Source organism: Apodemus sylvaticus, chromosome 5 (genome assembly GCF_947179515.1).
Source record: "Apodemus sylvaticus chromosome 5, mApoSyl1.1, whole genome shotgun sequence".
NCBI classification, from domain to species: Eukaryota; Metazoa; Chordata; class Mammalia; order Rodentia; family Muridae; genus Apodemus; species Apodemus sylvaticus.
The window spans coordinates 17,353,921-17,369,462 of NC_067476.1; the positions used below are offsets into that span (position 1 = coordinate 17,353,921).

At 44.3% G+C, this 15,542-nt stretch overlaps 1 protein-coding gene across 10 annotated transcripts in view; it reads right to left on the reverse strand.

Moving 5' to 3' along the window:
* The window catches only part of Dennd1a (DENN domain containing 1A), a 480,683-nt gene that overhangs the window by 175,959 nt on the left and 289,182 nt on the right, over positions 1-15,542 (reverse strand). For all 10 annotated transcript variants that reach the window (XM_052182388.1, XM_052182389.1, XM_052182385.1 and 7 more), the window contains one exon: positions 5,532-5,577. In XM_052182388.1, the coding sequence (XP_052038348.1) occupies positions 5,532-5,577 (46 nt within the window). The remainder of the gene's footprint in view (positions 1-5,531; positions 5,578-15,542) is intronic.

Here is a 15,542-nt window from a genome sequence, read left to right on the forward strand (position 1 = left end):
AACACCAACAATAACAGTCAGAGAGATGAGGACGACATTGAGTAACAGTGGGGTTTAAATCCCTCAAGCAAACTATCACTACAAACACCTCAGCTGTGACCTAGTAGTAAAGGAAACCATTCAGAAGCATGGGTTGGGGATGCTAACACATCTGAATTTTATACACAGGGTTTTGGTGTGTAATTTCCTTAAGAATTACCTTGATCTTTACAAATATCAATTTACTTTATTAACAGTGTGAAACAGTTTCTAAGCATTTTATATGGCAGGACTGGTTCTAATGACCCACAAGGAGAAGGCCTGACCATGTCCCTCCCCTATTTACACCCTTCAATGGCTCTCTGTTGCCCTATAAAGTTCAGACTCTTTAATGCAGCTTACAAGGCTGTGGCTGGCTGGCCTTCCCTTCATGCTCTTGCTACCATGGAACCCTCATGGTCCTGCGAAGCCCTGGCCCACTCCAGTCTGCTGATGTGGCTGGCTCCCTGGGCTTCTGGCGTCCCTGGGCCTGGTCTACTTAACGGGGCTTCAGTTTCCACATTTCTTATCTGAGAAGTGTGGACTTAAGCCCTCCAGGCTAGGGCCAGTAGCTACTACGACAGCAGGTACCAGGCTAAATTCACTGGTAACTTTCAACCTGTCTGCACATGCTCAGAAAAACCTGTAAGAAGGCAGAGACTAGGCACGGCCACTACTGCATACAGACCTGGGATCTGACAGCTTCTCAGTGTCTTACCATGGAAAGGGCCGTGAACGGGCCAGACCATAGTACGTGCTGAACACCTACAGGACTCTGCTATCCTGGAAGAAGAAAGTAAGATCCAGAGAGATGAAAGATCACAATTGCCACCTTTACCTCCTATGAGTTCAAGAAATCTAGCACTAACACAGAGCCATAATATAGTGCCAGAACGTTTCAAGAAAAAAAACAAAAACAAATACAAGAGTCAGATGCAAGGATGTAGTTAGGCAGGGGTCTGAAAGGACACTGATTACATCTTATGAAGTGTTATTCCCAACCCTGGGACAATGCAAACCAGGGGGCACTGGGCAGCTGCACGACAATTTTGCTATGACTGTTAATCTGGGGAACATAAAAGTTCACATATTATGATTTCAAAGCCTCCAACTTAGTAGTATAAATGACTTTAAGGGCACTAAACAAGACAAGGCAGCCACGGCTGCGGGCTCCATGGAGTTGGTTATGTGCTGGACCCATACTGCCTCACCAGTTCCCTCCAATGATTCCATACAGGGAACTCCGCCCCGTCCTTAGTGTGCAGGTGAGAAAACAAGAGGCTCATCGCTTGATATCTTTGCCCAAGATCTTAGCCTTTCTTCTGAAACACAACTGTTCTCACCTTTCCCTCCACCTCCTTGACCACTCTACCATAGAACACCTCTGGTTGCACCCCTCCTCACTCTAAGGTTTGCACAGAGCACTGTTTTGAAGCAAGTGAGGAAGCTCTTCATTTACAAATAGGAGAAGCACTATCTATAAGACATGACCTGGCACCTGCTACCAGATATGGCACAGAAGGGGGACTGAATAAATGTGTCTTGAACTAAATTGAGATCAGTTGAATGAAAGGAAATAGTCAGTGTGTAATCTGGCCATGTTTTGGGATTTCCTAGCTGCCAACTAACATGATCATTCTCTCCAAGAAGCAGTTAGGCCTATGCCAATACCCTCGGCTATTCTGCTCATTTGCCACTAGCCTCCAATTGCTTAAATGAGAGGAAGAATATCAAGAGGCAGAAGGAGGGAGAGGAAAGAAGAACAGCTATAAACTTGTCACTTTGGAAGAAAAGTGGACTCTTTATAGTGACAAGGTTACCATTTAGCAAACAGCAATGGCATCTTGTTCAAACTTGAAGACTAGAAGTAGGTCTTTCCTCAAAATAACCTTCCTTCCAATGAGAATACTAGGTTATAATTTATGTTTCTTTTTGTGCACAAATTTGAGTGTCATAAAAATGGTTAAAAAGTCTTCCTATGGTAGCTTTTTCTAAACTTTTATGAACATCTGCCACATTCATTTGAAGTTTAAAAAATCCTGGCACATATGCAAAGGCATAATAAGGTGCCTATAGCTTTCAAGAAAAAATAACAAGCCAGTCAAAAATAAGCCTTTTGCTGAATTGCCAGTAAGAAAACTAGTGTAGTGAGGAGCTGGGCCTCCCGGCCCCTTCCTCGCAGCACTGCTCGGCCGCCGGCCACGCTCCTGCCTTGGCACTGAGGACCTTCAGGGAAATCTCAGGACATGCTGCAGCACTGAAGCCATGTCAGAGCTGTGTAAGTCCAGCAAGCATGCACAATAGGAGCCTGAGCCTGAGCCTGAGCCGAAGTCTAGGAGACCCAGAGAAAGAAGTGTAGAGGGGGAGGTGCAGCACTCACAAGAAACATGTCTGTTGGGGTCTAGAAAACTACCTGGAGGCTGGAACTACTTCCATTTTTGTTTTTCTTTTGGTACGGAGCCCACACGAGTTCAGCACAGCAGGGCCACTGCTTCCTAAACCTTCTCACCTAAAGCCCTTTAAGGACTGGCCAGAACAGACTGGTACCTGTTCACCTAAGTGCTTCAAACTTTAGCATATGCTGCATTGTATGCTTTACTAGCCAAAAGGCTTATTCTGAATTATTTAAAGTCAAATAAAATTAAAAAAATTTTAAACCCCTCTTTTGAGTGTGTGCATGCATGTGCACACCAGTATGAGGGCCTATGACTATGTATGGAGGCCTGAGAGAGATGTCAGGTATCTACTCTATCATTCTCCGCCTTATTCCTATGAAATAGGGTCTCTCACATAACACAAAGATAGGCTGGAAACCAGAAAACCCTCATGATCTCTGGGTCTCTGCCCCCAGTAGTGCTGGGTTTATAGGTGCCAGTGGCCTGGCTCTCTATGAGCAATGACGGCACTGGTGACCTGCAAACATTGATGCCTGTTGGAAGGCTGTTAAAGTATGCTCAGTTACAGCTCCTCAAGAACTAACTGCACCCTTCTCAGAAAGCTATGGCTTCAGACAATACCACCTGCTTAGCACCCTGCTAAAGAAGCTAAGGCTACCAAAGAAGATGATGCTGTCTTTGCTCTCATGGGATTCACATTCCATAGGGGATACTTTTGTTTCCAAGTAGAGTAGAGTAAGAGATCCTACAAGTAAAAGAACATGATAGAAGACTTTCAAGAATTGCCAAAGAAGGGCAGGGCTTCTCTGGGGATGCACAGGATCTGTTTAGTACCGGCACTGGCTCATATGCATTCTTACAGTAATGGGGCAGAAGGCTTGACAGCAGTGAAGAAGCAATGGCAAGGTTGGGGGGCAATACAGAATGAGAATGGAAGGTGTGCTGTAGTGACCACACCTGGCAATCCACATGACGACCACCACCAGAGAGGAACCAAGATCTAAATCGTATCCTCGTTTTTGTACCTCCAGGACTTAACACAATTCTTGGAACACACAAGGCCCACATTTTGCTATCAAATCAGTGAATAGGGCTTTGTAAGAATCCAAGAAAGCTAAGGAAAAGAGCCAAGGAAGGCAGTGGGAAAGGAACAAGATTGGAGATTCTTTATATAGACTTGTGAGTATTTATCGAGAATGCTTGTGCCTCAACTTTGGGGCATCTGCAGGCAATACCTTTCAAGGAACTGGGAACATCAGGAGGGAGTTCAGTGCTCAGAATGTGTATCTGCAAACAATAAACTGCTGGAGAAAGACTGAGACAGCAGGTGAAGTGAAGCTCAGTGGGCTCTTGGAATCGGTGGGACCTGAAATCCAGAGAGAGGCAGAGCAGGGCAGCAAGCAGTGTTATCGTCACAGAGCAGTGCCACTTTGGTTCAGTGCTGGGGAAAGAGCCTTGAACAGGATGGCTGGAGGGCACAGAGAAGAAAAGCAAGCCAAGACCAGATACTTTGGAGAATGCTGAATGTACCGAGACACAAGAAGGGTCTGGAAAAGCCCATGCCAGAGCAGACTTGAAGGCAGGAGAAGTAGGAGGGAACTGCAGACACTGATAGATCCAATAGTCTTCAGTGCTTAAACTCTAAAGCAGCTGGCACGAAAGGTCCATTAGAAAGGATTTACTTTTAATTTTTTTATTGGAGCTTTGAATAGCTCCCCCCAGCCCACTTAAAAAGGTAAAACACACAAGCAATCTCTTCAGTCTGATCTAAATACATCATCCAAGATAGTCCATAAACTGTGTACTGTATGTGCTTAGGGCTGGGTGATGACAGGGAGGGACTGTTAACAGAATGTAGGAGCCACATGGCCATCCTGTCAAATTAGAAATTTGAGCAGATTTCTGTGGTCTATTTTGATCAAGATTCTCAATGTCAAACAAACAGGTTTTTCGATAACCAACTCGTTTCATTTTTGTAAGCACAATAGCAGAGCGTGCAACAGTTAGTGGCGAAGCAGGTGGTCCTCGTCGTCGTCAATGTGAAATGAAAGGAACAGAAGAAAAGTAGCATTTCCTTTAAGACATGCTAAGCACCATGGTGGGCGAGGCTGGGGACTTCCTTCCAGAGCCACACTCTGTCACACACGCAAGCTAACTGGCCCCACCCTGCTCTGGGCAGCACTAATGTCGGTCCTTTCCCCAGGAAGGAAAAAAAAAAAACCACTTGGAGGTCTAGTTTACAAACGAGGGGCGTGAACAGAAGCATAGACAGTCCACTGAAGGCACTGTGTATGATTGGTACATCCATGCGGAAAGCAATCTGGTAGCAGACTCATAGTTTGACCAAGCAGTTCTGCTTTAGGGATTCTGTACTAGGGATATAATGCAGAAAAAGATGAAGATAAAGCCTTATGCATAAAGATGTTTGTTGAAGTGCTATTTATAATAGTGAAAAAAATCATCTGGCAACCTAAATGCTCAATGGCAGAAAAGTGGTTAAGTTGTAGGAATGACAAGGAACAAATGGAAAACTGTTGTTACTGAGGGTGGATATAAAAGGCAGGGATTCTCACATTATAACACTGATAGGTAAAGACAACATTATATGAGATAAATATCTACAGGATAAAGACTAGAGGGAAGAATAGTAAAATGCTAATAGTAGTTCATTCTGTAATAATGGCAATGTGGCTAATTTTAATTTTCTTCTTCATAACTTCTATAAACCATTTGTATCACATTTCCTACCATGAAAATGTAACACTGTTACAGTGACTTAGAATAAATGCCATCATGAAAAACAAACAAATCCTTTCCAAACAAACCTTATCCAAGCCCAAATGGTATCGTTTTTCCTACCTCCCTACCCTCTCTTATTCACCCAGGGAAAAATCCACCATCTTCAACCAAAGCAGAGAAGCCCAGAGTGCAGGAGTCAGTCTGAAGGGTCTAGGCTGATGGATGGGGTTTGCGCATGGAGGACAGGGGCATGCGCATGCGCAGCTGCTTCAGCTGCTCCTGTGTGCAGACCTACACATCCTGGGATCCCGTTTTTCTGCTACACAAAGCAAAACCAAAGCCCACATCAGGGACCAGGGAGGGAAAAAGCCCACTTACCTCCATCAAACTTAAATGGATTCCTATGAGGTAGGGCATGGGAGCACTGTGAAGAGAAACAGAGACACACAGCTGCTTTAATGTCTGTTGCTTCCGACAGAAAATTACAGATGGTTCACTATTTAGAGAAAAGCTGTTTTAATAAACGTATGCACAGTTACATTTCCTTTCACAACAAAAATCTTAATGTGACATTTTGTTTCCAAGCCTAGAAACGTCAAACAATTTAAAAATGCAGGCAGCACTGGGAATGGCATGGTAGCAGGAAGAGCATCAACCTTTGTGTCAGCCATCAACCCCAAGCAGCAGCTAGGCAGCTTTCTGGCCTCAGTCACCTCATCTTTAAAATGGGATTCTTGGCTCAACCCTAGCTACTGTTACTATATGGAGATAATACACATAGTACAGAGGTCCTGATACTAATGGGAACTATGGTCTCAACAACTATGATGGAAAAAAGGGAAGCTGCATAGACAGCACAATGAAGACATACAGCTTAATGTTTGGAAAGCGTCCAGCAAGCTTTTGTGTGCCATGGCACACAGACAGCTGAGTGCCACGACACACACGTAGCTGGGCGACTGGTCTACAGAGACCTCCACTTCCTTTGCAGCGCAGAAGCAAGTCCAGAGGTCCTAAATCTGGGCATTTGTGTGTTCTCTCTCTCTCTCTCTCTCTCTCTCTCTCTCTCTCTCTCTCTCTGGATATATTTATTTTTTAGGTTTCTTTTCCTTTCATTTTACACTTTTATTCTTCTCATATATCACATCCTGACTAAAGCATCCCTTCCCTCCATTCCTCCCAATTCCTCATTACTTCCCCTAGATTAATTCTTATTTCTCTTTCAGAAAGAAAGAAAAGAACAAAAGAAAGAACAAAAGAAAGAAAAGAGAAAGAGAGAGAGAGAGAGAGAGAGAGAGAGAGAGAAAGAGAGAGAGAGAAATGACAGACAGATCAGCTTCCCAGGTATATCCACTGAACATGGCCTAACAAGATAGAATTGCAGTAAAACCAAGCACAAACCCTTATATCACAGCTGGATGAGGTGACCCAGTAGGAGGAAAGCAGGTAAAAGAGTCAGAAATATACCCCAACTCTCATTGTTGGGAGTCCCATAAGAATTCCAAGCTATATAACCATAAGGAACATGTAGAGGACATAGCTCAGACCCAAACAGAGACCCTGCTTGTCCCTTCAGTTTCTCTAAGCCCCTAGGAGCTCTGGTTGATTCAGTGTCTCACGTTCCCATGGTACCCTCAACCACTCCGGCTCTAATAATCAATCCTTCTTCTCCATCTTCTGCAGGGTTCCCCTGGGTCTGCCTAATGCTTGGCTGTGGGTCTGCATCTGCTCCCATGAGTTGCTGGATGACAATTAGGCTAAGCACCAATCTATGAGAACATCATTAGGAATTATTTCATTGACTGCCCCCCCCACCCCACCCCAGTAGTGTTTGGTTCTCTCCTGGGTCTCTGGGCTGTCCTGCCTCTGCTTCCTGGCCATCTAGGCAGTGTCAGGCATGGGCTCCCTCTCCTGGAGTAGGCCTCAAGTTGGACCAGTCATGGGTTGGTCAGTCCCACAAGTTCTGCACCACCAACGCTCTAGCACAACTTGTAGACTGGACAGATGATAGGTTAAAGGTTTTATGGTTGGGTTGATGTCCCAGTTCTACTGCTAGGAGCCTTGCCTGGTTATAGAGGCCAATTCTGGCTCAGTATCCCCAGTTACTAGGAGACATCATGGTCATTCTTGTAGATTCCAGAGAGTTACCACTGCACTCATACACTCATTTATGTTGTTTCCCTCTGGTGATAGATGTGATAGTGCTTATATGAAGTCACCTTTTTCTACCCACATAATAATCCCCATTCTACAAAGGAGACAATAGACTAAAAGATGCTAAACCACTTATCTAATGCCACAAAATCAAGCAAGCAGTAAGCCCAAGCTGGCTCTGACTTGGTCCCCAGGTTGCTGAACACACCTTGTCTTCCTTGGGAGTAGAAGAGGAAGGGTAGGAAGCAGGGAGGACAGAAATGACTGGCAACTTTTCTGGCTGTCTTTCCAAGTATGTCATGCATCTTACACAACACCAGCAGGTTAGTTTTTAATGAAATTAGAGTCAAGACAATTGGCTTGAACTGGGACATCCAGGTACTTTCTCTCAGGGGTAGCTGTGGAAGTCACAGTGGACGGACAAGGATACCCCCCTGGATGCAGACCTGGGGAAACAATGAGGTAAGAGGTGACTGCAAATCAGGAATTCAGGCTGCATCTGGAAACCAGTGGAGAGGCAACTAAGGTTCTTAGACATTACATTTAAGCTTAAAAACTGCTCAAACACTTAAAAAAAGAAGAAACATAGCAATTCCTTCATTACAACTCAATAAATACAATTCTTCAAGCAAAACCATTCTGCAGAACACAAAATGTCCTTATTACTACAGATCTCGGCAATCAGGTATCTTAGGAACCTGGAAGACAGGCTTAAATATTAGCCACACAGTTTGAGAACTATTCTTCTAGACGTTGTATTTGATAATAGCTAAAGAAAGAACTGTACAAACAAACTACAGTGGAAAGAAACAGAGCTGTCTTTTCTTCTAGCATCCTCTTCCATCCCTTTCTCCCCCTTCCAGGTAACTGTGGGGCACATGCAGCTTTTCTTTGCTTCAAGAGGCAAAGAAATGCCCTGTGATATTTTTGCCCCGAAACTGTAAACCATTAGCTTAGCTGCCAGCCACACAGATGCTCCAACTTCCCAGTGTGCCTGGCTTTGCTGCCTGAGCTTTCTCCAGTGTACACCGAAATGAATGTGTTTCTAATTAAGTAGCTTCAGGAACACGACAGCTTCAATGTCAAAAATACAAAGTCTGAACCCCGGCAGGAAGTCTTAAGACTGCAAATGTCTCATCTAGTGGAGCCTTGCCTAATGTAATGAAAGGAAGCAGGAAGAGCACAAAATTCCAGAAAAAAAAAAAAGAGCACTCATTAATGTGTCCAGTGTATGGCCCGACACAGGGAGAGAAGCACAAGCTCACAATATTGAACTAAATCTTACCGCCTTCTCGGCTCTCACATGTAAGCACATAACTGACCAGTAACCATGTGTTTCAAATACAATTTCAGAATCCAAATCCCAACAAGTGAGTTAACAAACAGAGAGAGTCAAACAACTTTGAGAAAAAGGTGAAAATAATCCCGACAGCCAAAGCCCTTGGTGTAATTTAACCACAGGCTGTTCTTTAAAGAGGAAACATTCTCTAGAAACTGGAATATGTAGGTTTTAATGCCATACTACTTTAGTCTGCATGCTAGCCTGACAGAATCGGGGGAGCCTTATGAAAATGACTTAGAGATGCCAGAAGGACAGAGCAGGTCTCACTCTTCGGACACAGTTGGGATGAATAATTACAGCCTCTTCCAAAACCGAAGTTTTGCAGCCAAGCATTGTTAGGCCTGCACGATCTGTATTTAGACAACATTTAAAGCACGTGCATTCTGAATCCGATCAGTTCTGTGCTTTGCAGGAAAGCAAATCTGGACAAATACCTTCATCTATTTTTCATCTATTGTTATCGTTTGCTTCCAACACCTCAAATGCTTCCCAGAATCTACTTTTTTTTTTTTTTTTGCTCTGCAAATATGTAATTACAAATTCTAAATGTGGGTGGGAGAGGGAGGGAAAGGAAGCCGCCTCCTTACCATTTCAGTGTGGCCGGTGTATAAGTGGGTAATTCTATCTCTATTATACCTTAACAATTACAGCTACTTATACATTTTTTGGGAGACCTTTCTCTTTGCCTTTTTATTATATGAGGCAACCCATGATTACATCATCTAATACATCTATTCTTACTTTTGGCTCATCCTTTTCTAATATTAACCTAAATTAGATGGTTTCACATCTTTGAAGTTAACTGCATGTATTTTATTGTTTTCTTATTTTGCACACTGACATTTTCTGTATCGCTCTACAATCATTGTGATAGTTACTTAAAAGGCTGCATAATATTCCACTTAGTACGGTGGGCCATAATTTATTGAATCTAATTCCTGGAATTAGACACTAAGTTGTTCCTAACTTTTCATTAATATAAGAAACACTGTAATAAAAACAAATTCTGGGCTGCAGAGATGGCTCAGTGGTTAAGAACACTGACTGCTCTTCCAGAGGTCCTGACTACATGGAGTACATGAATTCCCAGAGAGAGATTACTAAACAAAGGGTTGGATTTGATTGCCATTTACCTTTGCTATATCCTAGCCAGGTGTTTTCAAAAGGGCAGTGCCTGTTCAGTGGAGATCTTTCAGGATTACTGCAAAGACTGGAGACAATCCTAGGTGGCCAGCACTGGTGAACACCAGTAAGTGACTCTCAAGTCCCAAGGGGCTCTCTTCAGAGTCATGGTGGCTGGCAGTCCTGGACTGATTCCCCCCCCCCCCCCACACACACACAGTTTTTTCTCTCTCCTTCCTTCCTTCCTTCCTTCCTTCCTTCCTTCCTTCCTTCCTTCCTTCCTTCCTTCCTCCCTCCCTCCCTCCCTCCCTCCCTCCCTCCTTCCTTCCTTCCTTCCTTCCTTCCTTCCTTCCTTCCTTCCTTCCTTCCTTCCTTCCTTCCGTCCATCCTGTTGTTTGTGATGGTGTTACTGTATAGCTCAGGCTAGCTTCAAACTCAAAGGAATCCTTCTGTCTCAGCCTCCCGAGTACTAGGATCATAGTTGTAGGCTATCATGTCCAGCTCAGACAAGGGTTTCTTGTTTATCCTAGGTCCTGATGGGCACTAGTGAGAGAATATTTCATGAGCATCAGGAGATGCTAACTCCTATTTCCTCTCCACGCCTGCATTTTGGGTACACACTCTTGTACCTGTGCACTCTACACTGGTAGAGTTGCATGTCACTTTCTCACAGAGGCCCATTCTCTTTAATATAATGGAGAAATCGGATTTGTTGCTTTCTGACCACTAAGAAGGAGACATTTAAATGCTCCTTTCTCACCCTTAGCCACATATTGAAAGGAAAATATGGCAAACTAAATTTGGTGACCTACTCCTACAAATGTCACAATGGGGGCTTACTTATCTGAATAATTTTCTTTAAAGTCATCAGTGTGCATGTTTCTCCAGGGTAACTGAGTAGCAAAACCAAACCAAAGTCCACCCACTAGGAGCATCTTCCCTGCTTGTTTGCTGTTTTTTTTAGATACACAAATACAAATGCTCCTGCCCCAGCAATGGCAACTACATTCAGCTTACATGCAACATTCACAGGTCTTTAGATTCCAAGGCGGATTTCACTGCCATTCTGAAGACAGTTTAAACAGCAATTAACACAACACATAGAAAACCAACAACACTCATAATTAAATTAAAGCACTGATAAAATTAGCAGTTATGACCAAGTTCATGCATAGGCAGGCCATGACAACTATGTAACAACTGCTGTGTGGCTGACAGTGATTGTGGGATGCCATTGTTCATCTGTGAATAGCAGAATACGGGATGTCTACACTGGCTCTTTGTTCTCTGGGAATTACTGCACTACCTGACTTCCTCAGTTATATTCTGGGAGAGTGCAGCCTACTCTACTCTTTCTTCTTTCTTTCCTTCGTTGCTGGTGTCAAGGTAATGACAATATAATGACCTTTACCTGACAGGTATCTTTATTTTGAATCCTAAGGGGGAAAGAAACTGATATTATTGAGTGACTATAATCCAGCCACTTTCATGCATTGCATACACAATTCTCAAGGCAACTCTGCAAGATAGTGCCATTATCCTCATTCTTGGTGAGGAAACACACTCTGAAAGGTAAAGTAACTCGCCAAGGTCACACAGCTTGGAAGCTCAAGCCAGGATGCGCTCATCATGTCATGTGGCACCTTCGACATACTGAGGCCCAAAGGGAAGACGTGGGAGCCTGAGAGGCTTCTCCGATCCTGCCTCTGGTATGGACTCTGGCCTGGGACAGACAGTACAGTTCATCTAGGTACAGCCTTCCTCCTAGAACAGGCATTCATATAAGCTGAAGACTTATTAATGGTCCTGCTATCCCATTCATTATCACTGCACTTCCACAATATGTTTAATTCCTTTCCCCCAGATAATCAGAGCCCTCTTAATTATGTTCCCCTGAGGTGAGCTGCTACTAATTGGAAATGAGGCAGGTGAAATAAAGGAACATTGGCTGCTCAAACATATAACACACAGCTCCCCAGACACTGGGAAGGGGTGGCTGTGGAGGAAAGCCCACCCCAGGTGTGTAAGTCTGCCTAGGTATCAGGAAGGAATACATCCTGGGGCAGCCCGGGGATTTGGGACGCCCACTGTCCCAGTCCAACTCCCATAAAACCAGGCAGGTAGCATCATCTTTTTATGTGACATGGCACCTTTGCTCTTAGAGGCACCCTGCCTTCCTTCCTAATGCCCCTTCCAGGCAAATGGGAGCCCATGAGGCTGCCCTTAGTTTGCTATTTTTTAAAAGACAGGAAAAGACCTGAAAGAGGCCTCACTTACTTGAGCTTTCTCAAGAAAAGAAACAAAACATAAGAACAAAAGCATAAACATAGCTTGCCTTACAGTTTTAAATTCTCGAAATAAAGAGGCCTGGTTTGTTAGAGGGGTTAAAGGACAAAGGGGGAAGGAAGGGGTCAGAACAAAGACTATAGCACCTCCTGTTCAAGAACAGAGATCTCTACAGCTCTGGTTTTCTGAAAGTGACAGAGTGATGCCTCTTCAACCATGGTGGTCAGAGTAGCACAGAAAACAAGGGCAGTCAACATTGCTGAGTGTATGCTGTGAGCTGGTGTGAGGCTAAGGCCTGACCACCATTCGCTGAGCGTGGGCCACGAGTTGGTGTGAGGTTGAGGTCTGGTAGTATCTCCTACAGTCTTCATGATAGTGAAGGACCATGAAAGCTAGGCTTCAGGAAGTAGGGCTCACCTCAGGAAGCTGAGGTTGTACGGGTAAGAGCTGCAGAACTGAGATTGGAAGCCACATGACTTAGCCTGGGGTAATCTAGTTTACCATACCCCAGGAGACAAACACTGGCATTACCAAGAGAGAGGAGCAGGCAGGGGAGGCTGGCCTCCTGCCTGCCCCCTGACATGAGCCTGAGCTGGTGCCATGCCTATGCACTTTTCTCCAGGGCCCTTCCATCACAGGAGCCCCCTAGACCCAAATGGCCTCTGAGCTCGCAAACCTGTGTTTCCCCTCTTTTGCCTAAAGCCCCACAGGGGACGGCTCCTCAGATCACCCTAGTGCTCACACCTTCCCTGTAACAGGCTTGAGCCTGGCTCCCCACTGGGGACACATAATATGCAAGTCTGCAGGTTCCTCTTGATGTCAGCAATAGGAAAACAGGGCTTGGGTTCTCCGGGGTGTACAGTGGTGCCATGTGGACAGCAGGAAGAACAAAGACAACTGAAAAGCTCTGCACACAATGGACACCACAGGCTGTGTGGGACCTCAGATCACACGGATACTACTACACGGATACTACTACACGGATACACGGACCCCATGGATACTACTGCTTTACAGATTTAAAAGGCAAATTCATCCAGTCACTCTATTAACAGTGATACCGCCCCAACCCTTATTTTCCATGGTCTCTTACACTACTTAAAAACCCTTATGCTACATTTAGCAACAACAGAAGGTTACCTTACTAACTAGAATTGACTATTACTCTTGCCTTCATATGTGTAGCCATGTACATGTGCATGTGTGGCCTACGAGTGCTTGTGGGTATCTTTCTCAATTGCTCTCCACCTTATTCGTTTGGCAGAATCTTCAATGAAATCCAGAGCTCACCAACTGGGCTGATGTGACCAATCAGCCTGATTCAGAGAGTCCCTAGTTTTGCCTCCTTGGAGCTGGAATTACTGGTCCCCGCCCTCCCTGACCCCCCAGGCTTGTCTGGTATTTATGTGGGATTTGGAATTGTGACTCTGGCCTTCAAGTTTGGATGGCGAATATTTTACCTGGTAAACCATCTCCTGAACCCTGATGCTCTCTTTTGTTCTGAAAAGATATCTAAAGCAATTTATATGGATATGTTCAATACAGTCTCCAAAGTAAGGGGAAAAAAAAAAAGCTGCCAAGGGAACAGCAGAAACCACAGTGATGCTCGTAACAGGATTTCATGCTGTGATACTTGCTGATGGCCACAAGATGAGCTCTGAGCACTCTGGCTGCCAAAGAGGTAAACAGGATCAGAAGGTGATGTTTAGAATACATGAAGAAAAAAATAAACTACACAGTCCTCTTGTCCACATGTCCTACATTCAAAGATTTAACCAAATGTGGATCAAAAGCATTCTAAAAATAAACTTCTAGAAAGTTCTAAAACAAAACTTGAATTTGCTGTGAGCTGAGCACTGCTGAATCCAGGTGGGAAGGTCTGTCATGGCCTCCCATCACTTCACAGACCCTGGTCTCTGCCTGTTGTGATCTTTGGACTGTTTGGGTTGTTCTTTGCTGTGTAGTTAGGTATGCCTCTATACTGTATATATTTTTTTCTTGCCACCATTTCTCGACAATACAAGGTAGGAACATGGCTATATTAGGCACCGTAAGTAATCTAGAGATGGCTTACAGTATGTGCAGGGCTACGTACACATATGCCCCACAATGCACACAGGATTTTGAGCAGCTATGGGTTTTGATATATTCTACAACAGAACAGAACTACTAGTCACTCAGGAAGCTTGATTTTTAAAAAGGCCCTTGGATAAGGGAAAAGGAAAAGCACTCTTTTTGTGTCTCTACTGTGTGGTATTTTTTGTGAGCCTATCAGTCTCACTAAGTGAACTAATTAGCATGTGTTGGGCTGGAGAAAGGGATAAGAACAGAGATCCATCTAGTTCTGGTCTGTTTGTATCCTAGAGCTAACAGCATATTAAATAAGCATATTGCTATCTGTATACATATCTCTTGCAAGGAGATTTGAGGTAAGTTTGGTATTTGACAAGAGATACAAAAAAGAAGTGCATTTCTTCTTTGCAGCAACTATGACAGGCTGGTCCCCATAAATTACAGGAAACTGTAGATCAGAGTGGTTAAGTGGCTTGGCAAAAGTCACAGCTGGGCAGAGGCTCAGAATACTGCTTGAAGTGTACAATCGGCACAAAAGCCATGGCTTAAGAAAGACTTCTGAGGGTAAAGGTACTGATCTTCCTTTTGGGTTCTCATCAGGGGCCACCCTGATTTGTGATCAACAGTAGAGGAGGGGGTCCCCAAGAAGAGCTCATTAACAACTCTGGGTTGGAAAAGGAGCAGAAGGGAATGTGCAGCAGGAGGAGAAAACGGGCTCAGTGTGAGCCGAACTCAGAGCTGAAGATGGTTGAAAGACACACACATTTCACTAGCAGCTCAATACAGTGGAGAGAGGGAGGACAATGTCCCTCTTCAGCTCCTGGGGGTGGTCCACAGGGGGCGTGTGGAGATGCTTTTTTGAGAGCACCATATAAGTGGTCCTGACCAAATGAATAAATGTTCATTACAAAGATGAAAATCTGCGAGGTCAACACCAAAGCATGGAAAACTCTGCCCTTCGTGTCCCCTCAATCTACCAGAAGCAGATGGACGCAGAAAGCATCAGGAAACCAGGGCAGCCAGAGCTGGCTCCTAAAGAGAGGTCTCATATGGCAGCCACGGCAGGCCATGAACGCCTGGTAGAAATGCAGGAATGAACAAGGTACAAGTTAAAAAAGAAAAATATCAGTGAATACTAAAAACACAAATGTGACTGGTAAGCATCAGATTTTCTCTTTGTGTTTTTCTAGCTATGAGATATCCCACATACCACGATGCTTAGCAGCCAATGACCCGTGCAACCTAGCTTCTCAGATGAAATGCTTATGGGAGACATTACAATCCCTGAGATTACTCAGAATCTAGAGCCATCCTACTGCTTCTGCTATTATCCCCAGTGTTAATCACTGTGGGGACAGAGGTATGTATCCCTAAAGCTCTGCTACAAAGTGCTCTGATGCACTGTAGAAGTG